Source organism: Prunus mume, linkage group LG4 (assembly GCF_029339155.1).
Source record: "Prunus mume cultivar Tortuosa linkage group LG4, ASM2933915v1, whole genome shotgun sequence".
In the NCBI taxonomy this organism is placed as follows: domain Eukaryota; kingdom Viridiplantae; phylum Streptophyta; class Magnoliopsida; order Rosales; family Rosaceae; genus Prunus; species Prunus mume.
The window spans coordinates 10165049-10191569 of record NC_142701.1 but is presented as its reverse complement, the minus strand read 5'-3'; the positions used below and the strand labels follow the sequence as shown (position 1 = coordinate 10191569).

The 26521-nt window shown below is 37.2% G+C and overlaps 4 protein-coding genes and 1 pseudogene across 6 annotated transcripts; 3 read left to right on the top strand and 2 right to left on the bottom strand.

Annotated features, from left to right (window-relative positions):
• The first annotated feature begins 1093 nt into the window (after positions 1–1093).
• On the top strand, positions 1094–7581 carry PWP2 (periodic tryptophan protein 2). The gene is made up of 7 exons (XM_008230422.2): positions 1094–2476; positions 3159–3410; positions 3517–3609; positions 4018–4389; positions 5801–6145; positions 6603–6830; positions 6942–7581. The coding sequence occupies exons 1-7, from the start codon at positions 1256–1258 to the stop codon at positions 7110–7112; spliced, it is 2682 nt and encodes an 893-aa protein (XP_008228644.2). The 5' UTR covers positions 1094–1255; the 3' UTR covers positions 7113–7581.
• Positions 7582–7776: 195 nt separating this feature from the next.
• On the bottom strand, positions 7777–10354 carry LOC103328038 (monothiol glutaredoxin-S15, mitochondrial). Of its 2 annotated transcripts, none has more exons than XM_008230423.2 (7): positions 10195–10354; positions 9973–10048; positions 9348–9482; positions 9138–9237; positions 8389–8455; positions 8141–8219; positions 7777–8064 (listed from the first exon to the last, which is right to left on the bottom strand). In XM_008230423.2, exons 2-7 carry the CDS (start codon positions 10045–10047, stop codon positions 8005–8007), a joined length of 516 nt encoding a protein of 171 aa, XP_008228645.1. In that variant the 5' UTR covers position 10048; positions 10195–10354; the 3' UTR covers positions 7777–8004. The 2 variants fall into 2 exon arrangements, with proteins under 2 accessions (XP_008228645.1, XP_016649201.1); XM_016793715.2 differs by having other exon boundaries at positions 9348–9485; positions 10195–10352.
• Positions 10355–10914: 560 nt separating this feature from the next.
• LOC103328039 (uncharacterized) lies at positions 10915–14626 on the bottom strand. Its single transcript, XM_008230425.3, is given in 4 exon segments — positions 10915–11219; positions 11299–12227; positions 12230–12689; positions 14549–14626. Coding segments are annotated over 2 exon segments (1296 nt in total). The 5' UTR covers positions 12654–12689; positions 14549–14626; the 3' UTR covers positions 10915–11219; positions 11299–11355.
• A 2184-nt stretch (positions 14627–16810) lies between these two features.
• Positions 16811–19490, top strand: LOC103328055 (putative splicing factor 3A subunit 1 pseudogene; annotated as a pseudogene).
• Positions 19491–21971: 2481 nt separating this feature from the next.
• On the top strand, positions 21972–26144 carry LOC148917876 (bifunctional TH2 protein, mitochondrial-like). Of its 2 annotated transcripts, none has more exons than XM_089049543.1 (4): positions 21972–22210; positions 22292–22394; positions 23162–24065; positions 25534–26144. In XM_089049543.1, exons 1-4 carry the CDS (start codon positions 21972–21974, stop codon positions 25950–25952), a joined length of 1665 nt encoding a protein of 554 aa, XP_088905669.1. In that variant the 3' UTR covers positions 25953–26144. The 2 variants fall into 2 exon arrangements, with proteins under 2 accessions (XP_088905669.1, XP_088905670.1); XM_089049544.1 differs by having other exon boundaries at positions 21986–22210; positions 23159–24065.
• Positions 26145–26521: the final 377 nt, after the last annotated feature.

The following is a 26521-nucleotide window of genomic DNA, read 5'->3' as shown; positions in this document are numbered from 1 at the left end:
TGTGTGAGAAACTTTCATCCCCATTAAAATTTAGACCATCGCGTGTATTGAAAAAAAAAAAATTCATACATATGATACGTGTAATCGGGTCGAGTTTGTAACAAGTTGACACAATATGTGCTTTAACAAATCTTCATTTCCACAATAAATTTTAACCAATAAGTAACACGTTATGTTTATGAAAACTACTTTTAACTATATATATATATATATATATTGTTAATAGGTATGGACATTAACTATGTTCTATGAAAAGAGATTTTGAGTGATTTGGACATGGAAAATGATTCAAGTTATAAAGGATAAATATTTATTTTTAATTGCTAACAGTGAAAATGAAAATTGTACGTAATAGGAGAATGGAGAGGTGTCAAACGGACCAAGGTAGCCCAATACGGCACAAGCAAGATCCGTTTAAATAAGGCCTGACATAGTACGACTTGTATTTTTGAGCCATGCTGGGACGAGATAATTAGGTCTAATGGGCTGGGTCGGGCCATGGCTCATCAGGGGTCGTGTTGGCCCTAAATCCAACAAGCCGGTCCGTTTAAAGCCCATCTATTAAATTATACTTTTTTCAAAGAAAAATAATATATTATTACATTTATATCTTAAATTCAAGTCTATTTTTTTCTTTAAAAATATATATCAAAATGTAATGTTTTCTTTAAAACTCAAACAATAATTTAGCCATTTTCTATTTAAATGTATTTTAAATAAAGTTATTGACCTCTTTTTCTTAACAAATAATAAATATTATTACTATATACATAATTGTAAAAGAGCTTTAAATGATGTAGTAAAAAAAATTACAAAAAAATGCAACACATAAGTCAAATTTGGTGTGGGCCTATATCGGCCCGGCACAAGCACGACCCAAACCCATGTGGACTCGAGCAGTCATTGATGATTTCTCTAAATGAGCAGGCCCGAAACAACCTATTTATTAAATGGGCCGACTCTAAACGAGGCGGCCGGGCCTAATGGACATAGTAAGTGAATTGGACTTGATTGTAAAAACCAAAACTGTGGGTACCAAAATGAAAATGAAAATGAAAAGTAGCCCCAAACTAGAGGTTCAAAAATGCGAGTGTCCCTTTAGTTAAACCCTAGATAAACCCTAGCGTGTCTTTACAGACTAAAAACTCCTCAACGTTCTTCTACCGACCGTGTTTGGTTGCTGAGAAAATTTTGCCTAATTCAATCCGTTGTACTTTCCTGTGTTTTCTCTGCGCAACCTAACTGTGAAAAAGCAATGAACTACAGGTTCCAGAACCTCCTCGGAGCTCCATACAGAGGAGGCAACGCCATAATCACCAACAACACCGAGCTAATCTCACCGGTCGGTAACAGGGTCTCCGTCACCGACCTCATCAAATCCCAAACCATAACCCTACCCGTCCAATCTTCCTCCAACATCACCCGAATCGCCGCCTCGCCGGACGGCGTGTTTCTCCTCACCATCGACGAGAATCACAGATGCCAATTCATCAACCTCCGGCAGCGTGTGGTGCTTCACCGCATTTCTTTCAAAAACGCAGTCAATGCCATCAAATTCAGCCCTGACGGGGCGCATATAGCGGTGGCCACTGGTAAGTTGGTTCAAATTTGGCGGTCTCCTGGTTTCAAGAAAGAGTTTTTCCCATTTGAATTGGTTAGGACTTTTGCTGATTGTGACGATAAGGTTGTGTCATTGGAATGGAGTCCGGACTCAAGTTATTTGCTTGCCGGGTCGAAAGATTTGACTGCGAGATTGTTTTGTATGAAGAAATTGAAATTTGGTGTGTTTAAGAAGAAGCCATTTATGTTTTTGGGTCATAGAGATACAGTTGTGGGTGTGTTTTTTGGTATTGATAAGAACACCAATAAGGTATGCAATGTTTATACAGTTACACGTGATTGTTATATTTTTAGTTGGGGTTTGAGTGGCAATGACGGTGAGTTTGATGGAATGGATGTTACGGAGCCGCCCTCTCCGGGTACACCAGATAGGGATGGTGATGGTACAGTGGAAGGTGTTGGTAGTGGCGATATTAAGAAGAGGAAGAGGGATGAGGGCAGAGGTGGTAACTTGGATGAAGAAGGTGGGTATTTGCTAAACAGGAAATGGGAGTTGTTGAGGAAGGACAATTTTATGCAGGCCCAGGCGAAGTTGACAGCGTGTGATTATCATAGGGGACTTAATATGTTGGTTGTGGGGTTCTCAAATGGTGTATTTGGGTTGTATCAAATGCCTGATTTTGTGTGCTTTCACTTGTTGTCGATATCAAGAGAGAAAATTACAACCGCAGTTTTTAACGGGCTTGGAAATTGGCTGACATTTGGGTGTGCGAAACTTGGACAGTTGCTTGTGTGGGAGTGGAAGTCAGAAAGTTATATATTGAAGCAGCAAGGACATTACTTCGATGTGAATTGTCTTGCTTATTCGCCAGATTCACTACTGTTAGCCACTGGAGCAGATGATAACAAAGTCAAGGTATGTGAGTTTTTAAAACCTGAAGCTTTTTAATTAGAGGATAATGCTTGTGTGGTACAATGCAAATTTTTAGTTCAAGCATATTAGCTACATGTTTTAAACTTTTATGATTAAAGGATGAGGTTAATTTGTTAGCTATCTTTGGCAGATTCATATGATTTCGAAAGAAATGTAATGTCTGTAAAATAGAATGGATACCATTCATGCATTCAAAACTGACCATGAAAGATGCAACTCAATGTTACTTTTTTGTTTTTAATGATTGCTTTTGTACTGAAGGTCCGTATTACTTGTTATGATGACTATGTGTTACCTCATTCTAGTCTTATCATTCTCGTATTAAACAGTCATCATGAGATTTGAACTCAGGACTGGCTCCAACAAAGTGGAGACTAGGTGACACTAGACCAAATGGTCATTGGCCATATCTGTATTCTATAATTGTCTACTGAGTCCAGTAATGCGTGACAGTTTGGTGGGTATATGATGTACTATTTCCTATTGTGCCCAGTTATCATACATAGTTTGTGACAATGAATTAATTATTGGCATTTCTCATGCATGTTGCGCCTTCATATTTACATTCAACTTGCCAATGTGCAGATTATTAGGTAATATTTTGGACATAATGCAGTTATGGATTGATATCACATCCAGAGAGCTTACTGTTTGGTTTATGCAGGTTTGGACTGTTTCTTCAGGCTTCTGCTTTATAACATTCTCTGAGCACACTAATGCAATCACTGCACTCCACTTTATGGCTAACAGCCATAGTCTCCTAAGTGCATCTCTGGATGGGACTGTTCGTGCATGGGATTTGTTCCGTTATCGAAATTTTAGAACATTTACCACCCCTGAATCTAGGCAATTTGTTTCATTGGCAGCAGATCAGAGTGGTGAAGTGATTTGTGCTGGAACTCTTGATTCCTTTGAGGTGTTTTTCCCCCTTTCTCCTAGTTTTTTTTTTGAAATATTTTTTTTACTTTAATGGTTCATTTTAATTGCTGTTCCCTGATTTTTCTTAATGTTCTGTACTCTAGATCTTTGTTTGGTCGATGAAGACAGGCCGTTTGTTGGACATTCTTAGTGGTCATGAAGGTCCTGTTCATGGTTTGATGTTTTCTCCTACAAATGTGAGTTTCCTCATATTACGTTTGGTTGGTTGCTTGTTTAGTATAGATGCCTATGCTCCTGTATTCCCAAGTCTGGTTATTGTAGATGCCTATACTTGTGTAAAATTAAGTTGGTTTCTATTTGTGATTTGGGGCGTTTTCCTTATGTATTTGGTGTAATGCACCACCATTCAATTGAATCTGCTCACCTGTGACTCTTTTTGAGTGCCTATGAGCCCTTGGGAGATTTCAGTAGTTGGACCATTTGTTTAAAGTGGTTAGATTTGATCAAACCGCTGAAATATTCTAACCATTCAGGTCCTCTCACAAAGTTGCTCAGAGAAACTTTGTTTCTATCTTTTCATGTATTCAACCAAAAGTTTATTGACATATTTGGTTTGATAGTTGTTGTTTTTCTTCCACATGTAGGCAATTCTAGCTTCATCATCATGGGACAGAACAGTTCGGTTGTGGGATGTTTTTGATGGAAAAGGTGCAGTTGAAACATTTTCTCATACGCATGATGTTCTTACAGTGGTGTATCGCCCAGATGGAAAGCAGTTGGCTAGCAGCACATTGGATGGTCAAATTCATTTCTGGGACCCAATTGATGGTTTATTAATGTATACCATTGAGGGTCGCAGGGATATTTCTGGAGGTCGTCTTATGACAGATCGTAGATCAGCTGCCAACTCAAGTTCAGGAAAATTCTTCACAACCTTATGTTATTCAGCTGATGGGAGTTACATATTAGCTGGAGGAAGTAGCAAATATATCTGCATGTATGATGTTGCGGATCAGGTTAGTTTCTTACATGGTCAAGCTTTGAAGAGCTTGCTTCTCACTCTATAACGTACCTCAAACTTTTCTGCCGCTGGAACAACAAGACCTTAACATTGATTTATATGCACACTTCTTTTGCTCCTTTTTTATTCTTTGAAGAAACTGCATGGAAAAGCATGGGCTATATGTTCATTCACGGTTGGATTACAAGCTTTCACCCATTCTTACATAAGCAATTGTTGTTTACACTAAATTTATTGACTTTAGCCAACAAAATGATATATTGAAAGCTTGTAGGTTATTTGTTGTGATTTTCTTCCCCTGTCCGTATGCAAACTTTTCACCACATGGATGTAAGGCTCACCATGATTTCTATCTGGATTTCAAATGTAGCCATTTCTTATAAGCTTACTTTTGATCTACACTTTCTTCTTAATCTTCTTTCATTTCATCTTGGTGAATAGATTATAAATTGGTGTCTAGGGTGGCTCAATGAAAAATACACTCTAGATTTTATCAGGCCTGTTGAAAACACTAGATGTTAATAAATTCAGAAAATTGAGGAGAGCAGGTCTGCATAGTGTTTTTTATGCAGTTTTTAAGGCTTTGAACCTCATACCTGATATATTGAGAATAGTGAGAGGGGAGAGGGGAGAGGGGAGGGGAGGGGAGGGGAATACACATGTTTCAAATGTGGAACAGAGTTGAATGGATTTCTCTGAAGTTCAAGTTGGATGTTCAGAAGAGAGGATCAAACATGTGATGAGAGTTTTGATAAGAGCTGTACAACTCCCCACCCCTTGGCCAGTGTACCAATGAATATATTTCTCCACTTATAAGTCGCATATTCAGAAGGTCAAACATGTAACAAAAACATTGATTAGGGCTGCACAACTTTCCACTTCTTGGCAAGTGCCCCAATGAAAGGAAGTGGATGCCAGAATACCTCCATTGCGTTCAATGTCCGAATGACTTTTAAGCCCCTTGTCGTATGTCATTTTTGAAATAGTAGCCTGCTTTTTTCATACTTTCTTATGCTTGTTTCTTGCTTTTGAATGCTACATCGTGTATGCATTTGTTCTTTGGTAGAATTTATCTCTCCCAGAAGCTGTTACAGTCAACTTGTTTCAACGTCAATTTTCTACACTTTATTTGTCCTTAGGAAATGCTAGTTATCCTGACTTTTTCTCCCAATGTTTTTCCCATTGTATGTGGCGCATACATCATTGCATTGATAAAAACAACAATTCTGTGGAATCCAATGTGAGAATGCCATGTAAGTTGGTAAAAGGAAAGTTAGGATGTGTAGCATTAGTCCGCCTTCCATGGTCTTTTCTCCGAATCTAGTAACGTCACTCCTCTGCTTAATTATTTCCAAACTTCACATGTTCTATGTATGCCTATTGATGTAGTGGATTTATTTTCACAGGTATTGCTGCGGAGGTTTCAAATAACTCACAATCTATCTTTGGATGGAGTGCTTGACTTCTTAAACTCAAAGAATATGACAGATGCTGGCCCATTGGATTTAATTGATGATGATAACAGTGATACAGAAGAAGGTATTGACAAACAAACCCGGGGAAAGTTAGGTTATGATTTACCAGGATCCATGCCTAACCGCGGAAGGCCGATTGTTAGAACAAAATCCTTGAGAATCGCCCCCACTGGTCGGAGCTTCTCAGCAGCAACAACGGAGGGGGTTCTAGTTTATTCAATTGATGATTCCTTTATCTTTGACCCAACTGATCTTGACATAGATGTCACACCCGAGGTACTTGGTGAAACTTTGGAATATTACAAACTTCATGCAAATGTTATTGCTTCTGATAGAACTAAAATATTGAAAGAAACAAAGTCGATCAACATTTTACCCTTGCCAATGTAGCATAGGGCATAACTGAAATGACATTAAGACAACTAATCAATTTGCTTTTGTCTTTGTTTAGTTATAGGGTATTTCTATTTAGACCTTTAATTTGCTCAATAATGCCCTCTACTCAGTTGACCCAGTAAACATTTGAATTTTTTTTTGTTCTTTACACTCAGTATCCGCACCACAATACCACAATTGCTCCAATTAAATGTCAAACTTTTTGAACTTTGATATTCTTTTTTTTCTGATAAAAATTGAAACTTCATTTAAGAAAATGGCAATTTTTTTCTTTCTTTTGAAAGCATTTCTACAATCAATTTATTTTTTTTCCATATTAATTCTGATTACATTACAGGCAGTTGATGCAGCACTCAATGAAGACCAATTGAGCAAAGCTTTGATCCTTAGTCTACGATTAAATGAAGACAGTCTAATTAAAAAATGTATTTTCACTGTTAATCCAATAGACATCCCTGCTGTCGCCACATCAATCCCTTACAGATATTTGCAAAGGTTAATTGAGGCATTTGCAGATCTTTTAGAGAGTTGCCCACATTTGGAGTTCATACTTCGGTGGTGTCAGGTATTTTTAACAATTTCCAATTCTGCTCAGTTTAGATTCTGTATACCTGTTACAGCAGCATTGTTTCTGTATGAAGATCTCACCAATGGTTTGCTATTGTTTGTCTTGCAGGAGCTCTGCAAAGCTCATGGTAACTCTATTCAACAAAATTTTCGGCAGCTGCTTCCTGCTTTAAAATCCTTGCAGAAGGCAATAACCAGAACACATCGGGATTTGGCAGATACATGTTCTTCCAATGAATATATGCTTCGATATTTATGTTCAGCAAGCACAGGGAAATGAAAATCATGGCAATGCTGCTACTAACTTTGCCAAATTTTTCAGAGTAAAAGATTACTTTTTGCATTGCAATGTGTTAAATCAACTTGCTTGGTTTGGAACCCTCCTCAAGAAGTTGGAAAATAGTTACGCTACAATTTGCGAATCATGGACAAGAACTGCAATTTGTTGGTTAAAATATAATCCATGTAACAAAGTCTTCCAGTTATCACAGGTGTATTTGCAGCTTAGTTCATGTTGTCTCTCTGATAGTTGGAAAGTGTATTTGTCCTTTAAATTATCATGGTGTGACTGATAGGCAATTATCATATATCAGATAGCAACCTGCAGTTTTGTGTACCTTAGATTGAGAAGGGGAGCTAGTGGGAAAATGTAAGTTGAGATTTTCCTTTTCCCCACACTGCCTTTGTCTATGTAGAGTTTGGAATGATATAAATCAATGAAATTGGTTCAATTGCTTTGCATTCTACAATAGTCTTGATTTGGAATGATAGGTGTTGAAACGTTATTCTTTAATCCAATAAAGACAGGTGTTGGCCTATTCAGCTTCATCATATTCCATCCACACCTTCAGAAGTTGCTGGAGTGATTTTTCTTTTTTCTTTTTTTCCAAAGCAACGAACTGATTTTTAATTGATATATATTCTGCTGAACTGTTTATTTCCAATTCTTAAAAAGCAAAACAAAAAACAGATTTTATTCCCAAAAAAAATGTCCACAATTCCAATTGTTTCTCCATAGTAAAAGGGGGATTTTAGGCACACCCCTAAATGTATAGAGAAATTCAATCAAAACAAATCTCACATGAACACTATGTAATGCATTGCGGATGAAAGAGACATTTATTAAATTTGATGTCACATGGATGAAATGTCATCTGCACTTCAAATTCAACTTATTCAGACTTCTCTTGATTGGCTGAAATATCCTGAAGCTTTTCCTTGAGCTCACCAGTCTACACAGGATACACCACATCATTAAAAGCTATGCATTGCCTTAAAACAAGAAGAACTGAATTTATAAGGACTAACCTGATGCATATTGAGAATAATATCTGACCCTCCAATGAACTCCCCCTTGATGAATATCTGCGGAAACGTTGGCCAGTGGCTTCATAGGGAAAAAGAAAGATTAAGAAATCAGCTCGAAATCAAATACTTTAAAATTTGGGAGGCCAACATAAACCAACAGTTGTGTCTCTGGATAAGCAACAAAATTTGAAATAATTTTGGTCTCAAACTTGTAGATGTTACTAATATACCACAAAGAATCAACTTACCTGAAGGCTTTTACAGCACTTTTCAGTTCAGGATCTTCCAAGATATTCCTAGCACCCAAAGGAACATCTGAAAGGTACCGAATTATCATAAGAAAATAATTTGCAGCAATGTATAATCATTATCAGAGGTTAAGTTTCAAAAGAAGTAAAATAGACCACTTGCAAGCACAATTTAGTAACTCGATAATTTGAAGTAATAATGTTTCTTCATAACCGTAAGTTATACTCCCCAGTCCCAAAAACATATGACCAGTTTTTTCATACCTTCAAGTTGAACTGCCCATTGAGTTAAATTTCCAGTGACACTTTAAACGTAGAGCAAATAAGAGCTTGTTATAAGCATAATTCACCCAAGAAGTAAACTTGAAAGGACAAACTAAAGCAATCTGTTAGTCATTTCACCCAAAACAGTATTCTACTTCATTGTTCCCTTGTGTTTTTTAGCCAGTGTTGATATTTCTGATTGAGTTAGGTGCATCACATATTTAGATGGAAGACTGATACTCTATTATACAGGAAACATTATATGCACCTGTATGCATATGTTCGAAATTGGCAAGCCACTTAGATGGCTATATTTAACTAAAAGCGCCTCACTGTGATGGTAAATATGAACAATCATGAAGACTATGGATATCACTATGGTTTTATTTTAGTTATTTGTGTTTGCACATACATAGACTTTATTGCTAAATTAACTCAAGAAAACCACAAATCAGAGTTGGAGTATGAAATGACTCGGAACTCACTGTATTGTTTTAACACTCTTACTGCAAGTGAGCTGAAGCCACATTGAGGAAGATCAGGCACTCCTTTCATATAAAGCATTACAGGATTGTCCTTGACATCCTACAGAAGCGGATTAGAATCATTTAACTTAAAGAACAATGATCTTTGGTCTGGACGACAAAGGGGAAATAAAGAGCTATATTAAGAAGATTCAGTTGGCATATCTCTACCTGTTCAACAAGGTCCTTCAATGTAAGGCCAGAATTCTCCAGCTTATTAGTGGGCTTAAAATCATCATGTGTGTCAGGCTCATTCGGCACTGTGGTCGAGTATCTCATTCCATTGATATAAAAAGATCCAGGAGCCTACTACCAGTTTAAAGAAAAAAAACATTAACTGCTATCATTGGTAAGTGTGAAGTATAGATGAAGCACAAATTCAAAAGATGGCCTGGATTAATACACACGTACGTATGGCCACACATGATCCACTCAAGAATGCAAAAATACAGAATGTGTAATATGGGTTAATATTCTCTTCCCAAACTACCTAATGTTTCATGTGATCAAACTCTCAATCTAGACCACACATTCAAACAGTAACAAACATCCACAAGACCAGTGTTTGAGATTCAAAGTTGCTGCCAAGAGAACAATGCTCAAGCAATAAGTATGCTGAAAACATATATAATCCCATTACCTATTTCCCCACTGAAACATATTTCCCATCACAGGTAATATCAAAATTTCATTCGAACTACATTCTCAACCCTCTTGAGTTTTCTTTCTATTAAGCGCAACTAGTCTACTAATACTAGCAAAACTACCTAAATGTGGAAAACTGATAAAGTCTTACAATTATGGCAGAACGAGCAGCCGAGCCTGAAAATGAAATTCCCTTGCAGAGCAACTTTGAAAGCGACCTTGCCATTCTGTGAGCCAAGAACATGCCATCAGTCGCATAATGTTAAGTTCAAAGCTTTCTACAATACCATTCATTCCTCTTCATAAAACTTAATATGCAACCGTGCTTGCTTAGCCGGAAACCGAAGCAATGTCAGAAACTTTATCGATTTACCTGCAGAAGAGGAGAGAGGTGGAACCGCGCAAGCAGGCTGAGGAGAGAAGGAAGAAGGAACCCAGTGAAACGGTCCGTTTGTTCGAGCGCGAGTGACACTTGGCACCGTCGATTCGATCTACAAAGTTCGAAATGTTTGCGGTTTTTGTTGGGTCTGGCCGCGTGGGCTATTTATTTGAACCCAATTTGTTACACATTATTATACCTCTCGGTGAAATTTTATTTTGGGGGTGAAAGTTAATGCTACTTTGAAGTTTTACCCAAATTAAGAATGAAGGAGAAACGCAAATGTGAGTTAGGGCAGTTGGTGAAGGCTGTGTGTTCGTTCTCCCTCTGTGTACATTAAATTAGTGTAAAATACCGCTTTGTCAAAATAAAAAAAATAAAGGGAGAACTTTGAAAACTATAAATATATATATATATATATATATATATACACATACACTCATCTTACATTTACTTCATCATATCAGTCTATACAGTTTGTTTCTATCATATCTAACTTTTGTAATTGTGCCAAATTGAGTTTCGAAATTGCGTCACATTGAAAAATATTTGTGATTTTCTCCTTAATTTAAAAACTTTTTCTCATATTTGCTCAATTAATTTACCAATTCCTTTCCCATATTTTATGTTGTCATTCAAAAACCTGTCTGTAGAGATTTGGATGCTAAGTTCATTTTTATTATTCATATTATTATGGATAAAAACCTGCACATGTTTATCTGAATTATCTAAATTTAATGTACAGTAAAAACCACAAGGTTTGTACAAAAGGAAATAGAGTCATCCTCATAAACCAAAACGATTATCTATAAAGTACTCAACTATGCTTAACATAAGCTAACAATGAATCAAAAAAAGAAAGCTCAGAAAAACAATAAAGTTCCTGCAGCCGTCCATTGTCCGGACAAAATAAAACTTCATGCTTCCTTACAATACTTTTTCAACAAAATGAAGCTTGAAGCTTTTGTCATTCAATACTTCCACTTGGTCATGGCTCGCAACCTGATCAGAGACGTACTCTGAAAAGGTAAAAAGGGAAGAATGATGAGAAAGACAACATTGGAAAATGACAATAATTCTGCTAAAAAAGAAACTTACAGAAAATCTTGACAATAGTCTTTTGTGTGAGCTACTCTCAGCAACAATGGGCTGCAGTCACCGCCTGTTGTTGTAAGTTGGCCATCTTTGATTTCGCCATCGCAGCCCCCTGGGACGGGGTGCATTTTCAGGTACAGAAGTATTGCTCCATCTAGGGGGGGCACGGCTGGCCTCCTCTGGTAAGGAGTTGTTGCCCCAACCAGGGGCACGGCTGGTCTCCTCTGATAAGGAGTTGTTGCCCCATCTACGGGCCCGGTTAGTCTCGTCTGTTAAAGAGTTGTTGCTCCATCTAGGAGCACGGCTATTAGGGTCTGATATGAAATTATTGCTCCATCTAGAAGCATGACCACTCTCACCTGACAAGGAATTTTGGCTCCATCTAGGAGCACGACTAATCTCCACATCATTATTGGGTGCTCGCCAACGCAGACCTCTGGGACGAGATGTACTATCTGATAAAATGTTGCTCCGTCTTGTCACAGAAATTGAATCATTGTCATAATGAGCCCTGGGCATTCTTCCTGATCTGCGGTTATGTGTCTGCTCTCTGCCACTTGAAGAGCCACTAGAAGAATCCATCAAACGAGTAACCAGCATGACCTCAAGAGAACGAAACATAGCAGAGAAAAGGTTAGTCATCCAGGAACTGAACTCTCCGGATTCCTCATCAACAATATCTTCTGCAGGTCCTTGTTGGACCAAGCTAAGGACATCTTCCAAGTCCCTTTCACGCTCCAACCTTACCCAATCGCTATGTCGATTTGGATCCACCTCTGATGGCCGGACAGAAGGGTGTTGAGACCTGGCATGCTTCCTCAGTTCTGAATAAGTGCCGTTAAAGTCGCATGTCTCAGAAGAGCAATTCCTCACTTTACAATTCATGTAGTGACGAGCAGCCTCAACAACAACATATCCATAGATTTCTCCCGACAAAGAGGGCAAACTGGCTTTGGTTCCAATTGACTCCCACAAGGGCTGGTTTGCCCAAGCAACGACTGTTCCTCGTTAGCACTGTGAGAGGTTGTGATTGTGAGAGGAAGTTCTTGCAACATTGGGGTAGAGCAGCAAGGCAGAGATGACTTACAAAACTGGTCAAGGCAATTTGAGTGCCGGTAGCTTGTATTGCACATGAAAGGCCTGCAGCCCTTCTCATGAGAGGAACACTTTAAAAGAACAGCATTGTGTGGGTGTTCAATGCAGATGGGGCACCTAGCTTCTTCCCACTCTTTTACATTCTCCTTGCTTTCCAAGGGATTTTTCAGGTTGTATGGCTCAGAATCATCAGAGGTGCAAGGATAAGGAGAAGCCCTAGATCGATCAAGAGACAAGGAACTAGCTCTTCTAACCTTAGGCATTTTTGAAGTTAAGATGCCACCACAGAATACTAAAACCTACTATTTTCAACACATAACATTAGTAAGCACAAGTATAACCAAATAAAACTTTCGAAATAACTCTACAATGTATGTTATGAAAGAGCGAAAAGAAATGAGACTGCGCATTAGGAAACCCAGAATTTACCATACTTCAACAGAACAAAGTGCTATATTTTGGGTGTGATAATAGGTGTGCGCTTGTGTGCATGCACATGATTATATATCTTGGTTTCAAAGTGCAGGGATTATCATAATTGATATGCCACAAAATACTGATACAAAACATTTGAGCATAACCAAACAACAGACCTATTACAAATCTCTGTCCACACCTTTATTATAACTTCAACACCACAATAGAAAGCAAAACCTTAATCATGAACACCAATTAATCATTACTAGGTAGTTCCAAGAAACCTGCACAAAATGTGCAGCACACTGCACCAAGGTACTGCCATTGCAGGGTCTGATGGGGGTCAAATGCACGCAGCCTACCAAAGCTTGCGGAGACACTGTTTCTCGTTTGAAACCCATGAGTCCATGACCTCCAGGCCACAATGGGGCAACATAACCCCGACCTCCAGACGCACGTGCCATAAACTCCTACTGTTGCATTCCAACATCGTTAAACCTTTACCAACACTAATGTTTTTGCAACATCATTATCCCTCTAATACATATGTTTAACATCACTTGGGTGTAATAAACTAATACAGGCTCTATAAAGAAAATTGTAGCTAAAATCCCTTTCCTATAGATATGAAACATACACTACTTTAAGCCTTTCAATCATCTAAAAGCCTAATACTGTTAAGTAATCAATGGTTACTCAAATTCTCAGTTGGGGTTTACCCATAAACAAAGACTGAGCTATGTGGGAGCTAGATTCTAGTCAAATGACAAAGGTGGAAAGGCCTTTATCAGGAATATCAAGAGTAACAGCTAGAGAATAGTTCCTGAATATCATCCTAAATATCCCATAGGATTCAAAGAAATTTTAACTAACTATATCATCTATATGCTTATCACAAAACTCTTAATAAAATAATAATAATTTCCAGCATTTATGTGCCAATATACACACATATTTAAAGACTTCAACTGGATTTCAGCTTTTAGTGTCACACAATATGGATATATACGTAAGAATCTCATGGAGCATGGTCCTCTGCTTTTTTGACAGGACTACATGGGTCCTTAATCTCTATATCTCAATAAGCAAACACATACAAATCGACTCTACATTACAAATAATCAATCAATCTGGTACAAACTAGCACTATGGATTGCATAACCGATCAATCTTAAATGTCTAAAATTTATCTAGGTTTAACTACAAACCAAGTACATATCTACACAAACAATTTCAAGCAAATATGCCCATCAACCACAATCCTACATATACCACTTAGCCACATACTTGGTAAAAAAAATTATGAAAAGATGCCAAAGAAACTCAACCTAGCTTGTAGTTTTAGTTCAATTCCTAGACTTCCCATGAAATTACTAATTTTTCTTTTCTATCTTCAAGATGAATTTGTAATACGCAATATCCTTACCCTCAAAGCCACCCGTTGGCCATTCAATATATATCGTTGACCATTATATATCTAAAGTGAAAAAAACGCACCATGTTCTCTAAATCTATGAATCCAAACAAAACAAACTAGCAATATAAAATTTAGAAGAACAAAAAAAAAAAAATAGATCAATTACAAGAATTGACAATCTTGACGCTAAAAATTCAAACTTTCCAGTGTTTCGAAGCCAAACAACAAATCGATCAAGATCCAGAAAGAGTTACGATCTAAAAATCATCATCGAAGAACCAGATCGCTGCAAACTGTACAGATTTATAGGGTTAAGAATTTTACCGGAGGGCCTTTCTTGTTGAGAGACTTGGGAAACTTCAATGGAAGATGACAGCGTTTCTGACCAAAATTGTAAAGGTAAGGGCGTGTAAGCTGTATATATAGACAGAGAGACGCGCAGCGCCTTCCACATGATAGATATGTGAAACGACTATTATGCCCCTGTTAATTCCTGTACCCACTAGAACTTAATAGTAAATTGGACAAGGCCTAACTGAACGGTTACATTTTAAATGCACAAGAGTTGGTCCGGTGCTAGCCAGCATAGAACGATGCGAAAATTCAAAACCTCCTGGGCCGGACTCTGGCATTCTAAAATATCCGACCCGATAATTTTCAGGTTGATCCTCTCTTCCAATTTTAGGAAGAAGGAAAAAACATCACGAGATCTAATATAGTCCAGTAAAAAAGAGCTTTAAATTATAAATTATATGCCTCAGATTCGAATCTCCATGACATTATCATTCTGTAAGTGTGAGAAATCTCTCTCATCTGTAGTTTGGACTATCATTTCTACTTCAAAGAAAAACAAAGGATGATGAATTTTTTTGAAAAATAGTCCAATTTTTAAATGCTCTAAAGCTTATTAGCCACTTATTTTTTAGGCTTCCAACATTTTAACCACTTGAGGGAGCCTCGAGCATATTCAAGTAAGATTCTAGAACTACTCAAGTGGGTTATAGCGTTAAGAGACCTTGAATGGGTAGATTTCAAAATCCTAAGAGGAAAAAAAAAAAAAACCTACAAGTCTAAATTTGCTTAAATAGTGGATACAATTTCCAAAATTCCCCTCATTGATGAACCCAATTTATTTTTGAAACAAACAATATTGGGGAGGAAGAAATTGAACTTAAGACCCTGAGTTATTTGAAATATGTGATTTTTGGGCATTTAATGCGGCATTTACATTGAGACATTATACACACCAACGAGAGTAAATCATGGGAGTTTCCACTCTGTAAAATAACTTCAATAGTTAGAGATAGTTCAAGATGATACCGCAATTCGTCCAAGCTAATCAATCTGTTTTGCTCCTTTTCTTTTGAGAAAAGCACAACTTACACTCAAAACAACCTAAGAAAAACATATACGTAAGTTGAAATATTATGCCTTAGAACTTAGCCTTCACTTTTGTAAAAGTGTGAACTGAAAGCAATTTTTTTATATTTTTTTTGGTCTCAATGATATTCTTTAGATTTTTAATCAAAAAGAGTATCAAAGATACTTTTTCAATACTTGCCAATTGGTTTTCTTTTTTATTTTTTATTTTATTTGTAGAATTAAGAAAAGATAACATGGATAGTTATGTTCCGTAAAAGTATGACTTATTATCTGATTTTGTTTTTAATTTTAATTTTTTTCAATATGAAAAAATGTGTATTTACCATATTATCCTCATTTAATTAATAATTTCAATGCTTAATGTTTGAATTAACTAATGGTATTTTCTAGTATATTAAATGTTTCTCCATTTTCTGCATTTTGTTATATATATATATATATATATATACACAAATACTAGGAAAAAATTTACTTTATTTTCAGCCGTATGCTTAGAAATAATTATAGAACGAACATACAGGAGCCATTGGGTTTTCAGTGAATAGATATAGGAAGTATACTAATGGGTATCATCTTTTTAATTTACAAAATCCATATTGAGCAAATCAAAAGCAAATATGCACGAGAGTATTATTCCACGTCGGAAATAAAAGAACCAAATATACAAACAACAATCCCATCTCATTCTGAAAACCATACAACATAGAACACCCGAACATCAAAGAAACGCAACACTCTCATCATAGACATGACTGGTATCCTACTCAAAAAAGTGAATTCAAAAACTATGATTCTTTTGAAACACACATGAGTTTTCAAATACAAGATATTAAAACTTGGCACATGAAGCCCAGTATATGTGAGACAAATGGTAATGATGACTAGGAAATTTAATTGTAAGGACTGGTATAAAAAAGAGGAGATCATATGAAAATGTAACTGATTCTTTCCTTTCCTTATCAGCCGGGAGTTTCGGGTTTAATAACTATATTTTAGCATCTGCTTAATCTTCCTCGAATTTCCAACTTTACCCTTCAAACTAAAACAACCAAATAAAAACTTTTGCTGAGTTGGGCCAATGAATACAGAGAGTGGTTTCCTAGTCCATTAAGGAGACGGATTCCTGCTCAAATTAGGTTAAAAATCTCTATATAAATTAGGACATAGGTGATACTTATTTCACACAATCCCTCAAAGAGCCAGCCCTAAGGCACTCCTCTCTCTGCGTGAAAAACTTTAACATCCGGTGTTTGAATTCTCTCTTTCAACTGGTACTAGATAGATTATCTGCCAGTTAAAGCGTTAGTGTTGTGTTTTTGTGGAAGCTATGAGTAAGGTAGATGTTGATCGACGACCAATAGGATTCTTTTTGCCCTTACAGGCTCCTCCTGATGACGATGGAAGCAGCGTTTTACCTGTCTCAGCATCCCAAGGGACTGAAGTTAGCAAGGATGAGAAGCAATTCATGAATAAGGAGGAGGAGTTGAGCAAAACCAACTTGCCTTGTACTTCAGTTACGACGCATACTAGGGCTATTGGGATCATATATCCTCCCCTAGACATCAGAAACATTGTTGACAAAACTGCTGAATTCGTGGCGAAAAATGGACCTGGATTTGAGCAAAGGGTCTTAGCTAAGAATACTGGAAATGCAAAGTTCAACTTTTTGATTTCCTCAAGTCCCTTCCATGCATATTATCAGCATCGGTTGTCTGAATTCCGTGGACAGCAACCTTCTTCTCAGTTTGCAGATTCTGCTGCACCCGAGTCGGCCCCACCAGCTCGGGCTGCAGACGGTGAAGCAGGAGGAGCACCAAAGCTGACGTCTCTGCCCACTTTAAACCAGCGTGCAAAGTGCTCGAAACACCAGAGGCCGAGCAGTATACTGTTCGGCTTCCTCAAGGAATAACTGGAGAAGAGTTGGATACTGTTATGCTCACAGCCCAATTTGTGGCTCGAAATGGGAATTCTTTTTTGACAGGATTGACAAGCAGAGAGATCAATAACCCCCAGTTCCATTTTCTGAGGCCTAAGCATAGTATGTTCCCATTTTTCACTTATCTTGCTGATGCGTATTCGAAGGTGTTGATGCCGCCTAAGGGTTTGACAGAGAAGCTTAAGGAAAGTGTTGCAGACAATGCAACCATGCTTGAAAGGTGCGTGAATCGACTGGAGTGGGAACGTTCACAAGAGCAGTTAAGGCACAAGGCTGAAGATGAGATTGAGCAGGAAAGGATACAAGCGGCTATGATTGATTGGCACGATTTTGTTGTGGTTGAAACGATTTACTTTGCTGATCATGAGGATGAGGATTTACCTCCTCCAATAGCCCCTGAGGAAGTTATAAGGAGAAGCAAGGTCACAAATATGGAAGAAGATATTGTCGAGACTGGTAAGGAGGTGGAAATGGAATTGGATGAAGAAGACTGGAGGACAGACAGACTTGAAGAGAAGGAGACTCAGGTGGCAGAGGATCCAGAACCACCAATGAGAATTGTGAACAACTGGAAGAGACCTGAGGACAGGATCCTTTCCCGAAGAGACCCAACAAAGTATGTCATTTCCCCAATCACTGGGGAGCTTATCCCTATCAATGAGATGTCTGAACACATGAGGATTTCTCTTATTGATCCAAAATACAAGGAGCAGAAAGAACTAATGTTCGCTAAGCTTCGGGTGACTACTCTTGCTCAGGATGATGAAATCTCAAGGAACATTCTGGGCCTTGCACGAACCCGCCCTGACATTTTCGGTACCACAGAGGAAGAAGTTTCTAACGCTGTCAAGGCTGAGATTGCAAAAAAGAATGATGAGCAACCAAAACAGGTCATATGGGACGGTCACACTGGAAGCATTGGCGTCACAGCAAATCAAGCCATGTCACAGAATGATGTAGTTAACGAAGATGCCAAGAATCTTCCTGGTCCAAAACCTGCTGTGCCTTTAGTTCGTCCTCTTCCCGCACCACATGGTCTCGGCATTGAATCTACCTCGTGTTCATCCAAACAGAGTCCAGTATTCTGCTCCAACTAGCAGTGGCCTCCCTGTACCTCCACCAAGGCCCCCAGTTGTCCAATATCAATCAGTTGCACCACCTGGACCTCCAATGCCCATGAGTTCTGGACAGCAGCCCCTTTCAATGAACCGACAGATGCCTCCATCAATTTCTATGAGTGCACCTAGTATTCCTGTAACACCTCCACCTGGTTCTCAGTTTGCACCCATGCAAGCTTATATCCCCCTTCCTGTTCCTCCACCTGCAATGCAAATGATGCCACCACCACCACCTCCACCTCAGAGAGCCCCTCCTCCGCTTCCAGAAGAACCTGCACCAAAGCGCCAGAAGCTCGATGATTCTATGCTTATTCCAGAAGATCAGTTTCTGGCACAGCAGCCAGTGCAGGGACCTGTTCGCATCACAATATCCGTCCCCAATGTTGATGAAGGTAATCGGAAGGGACAACTGTTGGGGATTACATTGCAGTCTTTATCCGAAACTGTTGGGAGGCTCAAAGAAAAAATTTCTGGGGAGATCCAGCTTCCTGCAAACAAGCAGAAACTGAGTGGAAAACCTGGTTTTCTCAAGGACAATATGTCGCTTGCATATTACAATGTTGGAGCAGGAGAAACACTAACTCTTTCATTAAGAGAGCGCGGTGGAAGAAAGAGATGAACAGATTATCTGACCAGAACGATTAAGGCTCTTGGTGGAATTTACTTGTTACCATGAGAATATATGCAATATATCATGTAGGATTTTCTGAACACAATCTTGTTTATTTCGAGTTATTTTCAATGAAAATTTTGTTGATGAAATATTTTGCTCTTGGTGAATACTTGATATCATACAAAGTATTTGATAGATGTTCCAAATTCATGTCGATGCTTCTAGCTCTTATACAAACAAATAAAACCATGCACTTTATTCTTGCGTTCGTCATTCGATAATTCCGACTTATTTTCACTTATTAGCTTATTAATTTCTTTTCCATTCAAGTAGTTATGTGCTGATTCTTAATTTGATTTGAATTTGATGAGGCAGGTTCTTCTCTAACACATGGAGTGAGCAAAGATGATAATAACAAACTTTGGGGTGGGCAGTGGGCACACCATTCCCAGGGATTAGCCCAGGGGGCTTTGAACAATGTAGACCTTTATGTCAAGTTTCATACTCTCCAAAACCCATGGCAATTTTGGATAGTTATGCTGGAAAATAATGGGAAAAAGGCACCTCCTTTCAGTCCAGGAAAGTTTCCTTGCGTTGGGAGTTGCTGACTACTTTCCAATTTCTTCTTTCTTTCTCAGCTAATCCTATCTTCTCTTTTCCTCTTCTCCCCCTCTCTTTCTCCCTACTTCCTTTGGTTTGTTTTTTTTTATTCTACACCTCCTCAATATTTGCTTCCTTTTTTCTTTTATGATTACACTCGCACCAGAGATTGGGATACCTGGTTTTTGACTCACCCAAAGGTAAGATATATTGGGGTTCTTCCTTTTCCTTTATTTCCATCTCTCTACTTGAATTTTTAGGTTCTCTCTTCTGTTTAAGTGGTTGAAAGATAATTTGTTTATTTCCGCATCTTTATCTCCAACTCTCTCTAAAATTGGTTTCTTTCACTTACTTTCTTACTTGGTTCCCTTATCAGACGAAATCGAGCCTTGCATTTCTCTACACTCGTTTTATTTCCTTGATCTGCATTCTGCTTCTCTACTTGCACAATTTTATTCCTCATGTTTAGATTTCGTCTAGGCCCGAGCCAAGCCCTTTGAAACATCGGCCCGGCCCACAAAATAAAAAAAACTTACAAAGCCCGGCCCGGAATTTTGGACGAACCCTACTCTGACAAGAGAAATGATCAAAGCGTCATAAAAAAGGGACCAAACAAAAAAACCACATTATCAAAGCTATAAGTTATAATTAGGGCTTGGTCTCAATTTACTATATGTAATTAATTAATATGTTACCCTTTTTTTAATTACTATAATTAAGTAATATGTTAGTCTTTTTGAATTACTTTAATTAGTAATTATATTTTAATTATTATTTAATATATAAAAATTAAAGAAAAAGTCCACAAAATAATTAATTTCTATTTATTACGTCTTTTGTGAAATCATTTGGGTGTTATACGCGTACACACCTATTTCTCATGTTTAATACATGTATTTCTCATGTTTAATTCACATGTTTAATACACGTATTTCTCATGTTTAATTCACATTTAATAATATATTATACACGTACGCAAGTATTTCTCATGTAAACACATATTTTTTTTTTACAAAAATTTCAATAAGACACGAAATTTACGTATTATACACATAATTATCACATATTATTGAATAAAATAATATATATTTAAACAATGGTATAGCCACACGGCTATAATCAATTGTTTCCTCATTGTTTCTAGTGAAATTTGTGTGTTTATCTATGTAGCTATATAAGAATGATAATATGAATGTTCTTTGCGAATTTACAGGACAAACTCAATCAAACAAAAACATTATATGATATTTCAATTTTAAAAATAATTCAAATAGTTAATTAATTAATTAACTAATCGAGTTTAAATTAAATAGCAGAGCCTAAGAGCCCCAAGGCCCAAGGCCAAACTTTTGATTAATTAAATATATATTAATTAATTATTATATACATAATTCTCACATATTATTGAATAAAAATAAGGGAGTTTCACTAAAACACCCAAAATGGGGATTGAAATTATAAAAAAACCCAAGCACTATTTAAACATATAAACACACCCAAAACCCATCATTACACACACTCAAAACCTATTTATAAACACACCCAAAAAGTTGACTTTGGGGTTGATTTTGGGTGTGTTTCTATGTTTAAATAGTGCTTGGGTTTTTTTTATAAATACATGTCTAGGATTGGGTTTATTTATAAATTTGTATAAAAATAATGAGTGGTGATTTCCCCACTCTTTTTTCTCATATTTTATAAAAAGGAGTGTAAGTGGATAAAATAGAGTGAAATCATTGCGCAAAATAATATGTATTAAAAACAAATGGTACAGCCGGACGGCTACACTCAGTTTTTTATTGTTTTAAAAAAATAGTATAGCCGGTCGGCTATACTCGTTTTAAAAATGTTTTTAAAGGTAGCCGAACGGCTATACTCGTATGACACGTGTCGCATATCCGCTGGGCTGGTCGTTGTATATACATATAGTATAGCCCCGGCTATACTCGATTATTTTCGGAAATTTTAAGGAATAGTATATCCGCTTTTTTAAAAATAGTATAGCCGAGCGGCTGTACGTATTTGAATCTAGTATCGAGGCGCGTCTTTCTTATATATATAGCCGCTCGGCTATATCGTCTGGAAAGAATATTGACTATGCCGAGCCTTGAGAGCGAAGATCACCATTTTTGGTCCCGAGCCAGGCAGTTCGAGCTCGCAGAACAAATTCCAAACGCAAATGCAATTCACAAATTGGTGAGAGACAGTGAGTTTTACTTCCTCTCTGCCATCTATTCTCCTTTTTCATTGAAAATGTACACTGGCAGCTTGCCATTGGAGACCTATAACCTCTACAGAGCCCTAGAATTTCATATCATGCAGAACATAATTGAATCGTGAGTTTCTTCTTTTAATTTTTTCTGTTTTTAACTTCTTTTTTTAGGTATTTGTGTGGATTTAATGATTTACATGTTTAGGTTTTCAATCCTGCGAGAAAATTGTGATGGTTATGATGCACACCTTCTTCTTCAGTTGGAGGCACAGCTTATTGGGGAAGCAAAGCTTAGATTGGAAACAGAGGTAAGAGATTAATTTGAGTCATTGTAATTTAAAGTAGAGTTTATTGAAACGGCAGTGCACCTGCTCTGCACAGAGCAGGGGAATATATTGCTATCTTCACATCAACTCTAAGCATGTTGAGTCTCTCTGACTGTATTTTTGAAGAGAGCAAGAGAGAGAGAGAGAGAGAGAGAGAGACCAAAAAGATACGTATAGATATAGGAAAGAGTGCTCTTTATCTTATTTAGATTCTTAAAAGGGCAACACCATAATTGAAGTGGCTTTTCTAATGCAAGAAATCTGTACTGAAGGATTTTGGAAGTTTATTACATGGATTTTTTGTTTTTCAAATTTTCATGTTACTGACTTGTGTGCAGAAATTGGTTATATTATTCTCTGATGGTGTTTCGTAATCACAGTGAATTCTTTTTTATCCATGCCGTATGATATGATGCCATAATTCATGTGCTTTCCAATTAACAAAACAAGTAACTGAATCCATGGTAATGTGAGATAAAAACATCAGAAGTAGAGTTCTAATAGAGAGGAGGAAGCAGCCATGGGATTGAGGAGTCTCAATTCACATGTTGTTGCAGTACTAATGATGTATGGGGAATTTAAAGGGTATGTGTGGACCCCTTGGTTATTAATGTTCTTTGGGGAGTTGAAAGGGTTTAGGTGTCTATATTAATTAATCTTGTTTGGGGACTGGCTGTTATTATTGATGTTTAATTACTGCATGTAGCTGTTCAAAATGCTTAACCTTCTTCCTATATTGTGTGAAGCAGTTAATTGCTAAGCTTAATGAGGAAGATCTACCTGAAGCAGTTTCTATATTCACGGAAGAACTTTTAATGCAAGCTGAGTTGTCTGTAGTAGGATCTTCTGACGATCAAACTATTGCCTACACCGTTGCTACTGTGGCAGCTTGGTTGAGACTTTACCACGTTATAGGTCAGCATTTTATGAATTGGATCCGAGGCAAGATTGAAGGAAATCACCTATACCAAGACTGGTTTGACCGAGGTTGGTTCAAGTTTTTTGGTTGCGTTCATCGAAACTGGTTTGATTTTTATGCCTCTGCTGAGTTTAAGGAGTTGGTTGTGCAAACTGAATTCCTTCTTGATCAATCATGTCAGAATTTGTCCGAGGTCCAGCTTCAAATACTTGATAATCGCTACAGAACTAGCCTAAAAGATGCAGTATCTTTCTTTTCCCACGAATCTGTGCATGCATCTGTCCGAGCTGTAGTTCCTATTCTACCAAAGCCTCCTAAAAGATCTGATGTCTATTTGATTTGTCAGTTGGCTAGTGTAATTTCATTTAAGCAAAATTGTAGCCCTTCATATGATTCAGGTCTTCTAGTGGAGCTGGAACCAAACTGTCAAAACTTGGTGAAAAGCTTAACTCCTATTGTGTCGGTGGTGGGCTTTGACAATGTAAAAGTGGGAGAAGTTTTTGATAGCCTTTCACAATTAAGAGAAATTTTATATCGAAATGTTGAAGAGTCCCAGAAGTTGGTTGGTATTGACCGAAGGCGTATGCATAAGACTTCTCGTGAAAATGTTTCGGTTAATCGAGACATTATTTCACTGATTAATAAACTTCACAACAAGGAGGACTTCAATGGATTTGTTCATGTCTACTCGCTGGATTTTTCCTCAGACTTCGTCTCTAATATTTTTGAAACAGGTAGTTTACTTTGTCTCTAATATCTTTTATATGTTTATACCTTCTAAAAAGCTATGATCTACAGGCTTTGCTTCTATCATATTCACATGCTTGCTTCCAAATGTTTGTACTGAATTAGAAAATTCTACATTAAAATTATGATTAAATTTATCCGATACTTTTCCTACATGCATTAAACTAATGCTCAAATTTTTGTAATCTCCTTTCATATTATAATTCTTAGTCCTAATGCTAATTTTAATATACTTGCTAAATTCTTTTATTGCCATTACATAATTTGGTATGCATCCTATGACTGCTATATTGACACTAAGATCTACTTCGGCTGTTGCTATGGCAGCTTGCAAGTAATTATCCCACCTATCATCGTATATGTATACAAGTGCTTTGGTACCTACATGTGCCCTAGTCAATCCTGCTATTCCTGTCATTATGGTTCCTATATGAATTTGCCTATAATGTGATTTTCTAAGTTGCTCTATTGCTGGCTGACTTAACGGATTAAGAGTAACTTCCTTATCTATTCAATTTACTTCATGCTGGCTTATGCTACTATTTTTATTTTCAAATGTACCTAGTTGATACAGGCAACTCTTATTTTTCTGTGTTCTTTCGAAACCTTTTCTAAGAAATTATTGTGCTTCAATTTCATTTGAATAAATATCTTCTGCTGTTACTAGTAATTTTCTTTGCTTCTGAATATTTCCATTTGTTATTATCAAAAGGATTAAGTCTGACTCTTCTAGGCTGACTACTTGATCCTAGGGTTAGATTTTCTAATTTTTGGATTACTGATGAAGTGTAGGGGGACTACTTGCTCACTTATTTCTAGATTGAGATATTCTATCATAAAATTTACCTAAGCCTTCCTCTTCCAAATTCTATTGCCAACTGATTTTGTAAAAATTCTTTTGCTCTTATTTCTCTTTCTAGATGTCTTTGACTGTGCTCTAATAACTCTCTTTGAATTGATTTTACTTGTTCACTAGTGGATGCATCTTCTAATGTGTCCCTATAAATTTTTTGTCTACGTTTTAAATATTTAGTATGCTTCTTAACGTCTGTTAAATAGCTCTTAATACTAGCTATAGTGGGATGTTATGGACAATATAAACCTGGTAAATATACTCCTGGTCTACAAGGACAAGGTGGACGACCCATGAAACTTATCTAGATCGACCTTTTGCTTTTAGTATACCCAGTTGAGTTTGAGATGCTTCTATGGACTCTGTTAATACTTCTATATGATACTGGACTCTAATAATACTATTACAGATTCAATCTTCCTTTGTGGGTAGTTTGCTATATCAGGCTGCTCTTTTAATCTTCTAAGTTCTTTAGCTCTGTCTTATATTCAGTTTTTTGTTTATACAGTTGTTGTAACCTTCTTTAATTCTAATAGGTGTCCACCGTTCTCCTATTCAAAATTTAATTGATTCTTATTCTTGGTTTTTGACTTGTGGAGTAGAGATGAGCAGGGGACTGTTGCATTGCTCTGCAAACCAGATATTTTGGCATAATGAGGAGGGCATATCAACAGGTCAAGTGTCTCGAGTTTTGAAGTATCCAGGTCACTTGGCGTTATTACCGACGATACTATTACCTGAGTGCATCACAATTTGTGTAGGATGTGTTGTAGATGACCTACCTTGCCTCCTTAGGGCAGATATGGGTATAGTTGTTGAGCCGGCTGAGAGTCTTATCGCACTTGGGAACAACTTTGGAGTTAAGTTTCTCCCTCTGCTGGATATGCTGGTGATGAAACAGAAAGATTGCGATATTGGAGAAGTTGTAGGGTGGAAACATCAGGGTAGTGGTTTGTTGTTTGTAGGCAGGAACTGGTGTGATGTTGCTGCCTTCATTTGTACCTTGCATGATGTTCAGTAGTCGCTGGTTGCTCTATGAGTAATTTGTAAATGTTGTTAGGTACACTATATTCTGACTGCTTCTTCATTCAAACGGCCTGGATGATCTAACTACTTCTTGTTCTATGAATATTTTGTAAATCTTGTTAGGTACAGTATATTCCTACTGCTATGAATATTCTGTAAATGTTAGAAATCTTTCTTCTTCTTCTTCTTCATTCTTCCTATTCTCTGCTCTATCTTATGTATTTATTGCTTCCATTCAAATGGATGAACATGGTCGATGGAAGTGTGAGATTGGATTCAATGTTTAATTGCCTTTGGAAGACAAAAATCGTTATTACTCAATACGATTAGCATAGCCAAAATCATGGACATTCAAAGCATTTTACTCCAATTTCATTCTTCATGGCATGGTCGGATGATTGTATTGTTGTAGCATTATTGTTTAGAATTTCGTTGGAATGGAAAGTTATCAAATACATTCTGAAGCTGGAGGTGGGGGTTCATGTATGGCCTGTTAGCATATAAAGAATGTCAAAAGTCGATGACATCTCTCCGTCTCACTACATATATACACAGATCATCTCA

Bases quoted from the DNA above. Each gene is read 5' to 3' on its own strand.
- PWP2 (XM_008230422.2), top strand. From the start codon at position 1,256: ATGAACTACAGGTTCCAGAACCTCCTCGGAGCTCCATACAGAGGAGGC. The intron at 3,610-4,017 runs GTGAGTTTCCTC...TTCCACATGTAG, and splicing joins TGATGTTTTCTCCTACAAAT to GCAATTCTAGCTTCATCATC. The intron at 6,831-6,941 runs GTATTTTTAACA...TTTGTCTTGCAG, and splicing joins TCATACTTCGGTGGTGTCAG to GAGCTCTGCAAAGCTCATGG.
- LOC103328038 (XM_008230423.2), bottom strand. From the start codon at position 10,047: ATGGCAAGGTCGCTTTCAAAGTTGCTCTGCAAGGGAATTTCATTTTCA. The intron at 9,238-9,347 runs GTAGAGATATGC...CCGCTTCTGTAG, and splicing joins TGAAGGACCTTGTTGAACAG to GATGTCAAGGACAATCCTGT. The intron at 8,220-8,388 runs GTAAGTTGATTC...TTCCCTATGAAG, and splicing joins AGTGCTGTAAAAGCCTTCAG to CCACTGGCCAACGTTTCCGC.
- LOC148917876 (XM_089049543.1), top strand. From the start codon at position 21,972: ATGCCGAGCCTTGAGAGCGAAGATCACCATTTTTGGTCCCGAGCCAGG. The intron at 22,211-22,291 runs GTGAGTTTCTTC...TTACATGTTTAG, and splicing joins ATGCAGAACATAATTGAATC to GTTTTCAATCCTGCGAGAAA. The intron at 24,066-25,533 runs GTAGTTTACTTT...CTTGTGGAGTAG, and splicing joins CTCTAATATTTTTGAAACAG to AGATGAGCAGGGGACTGTTG.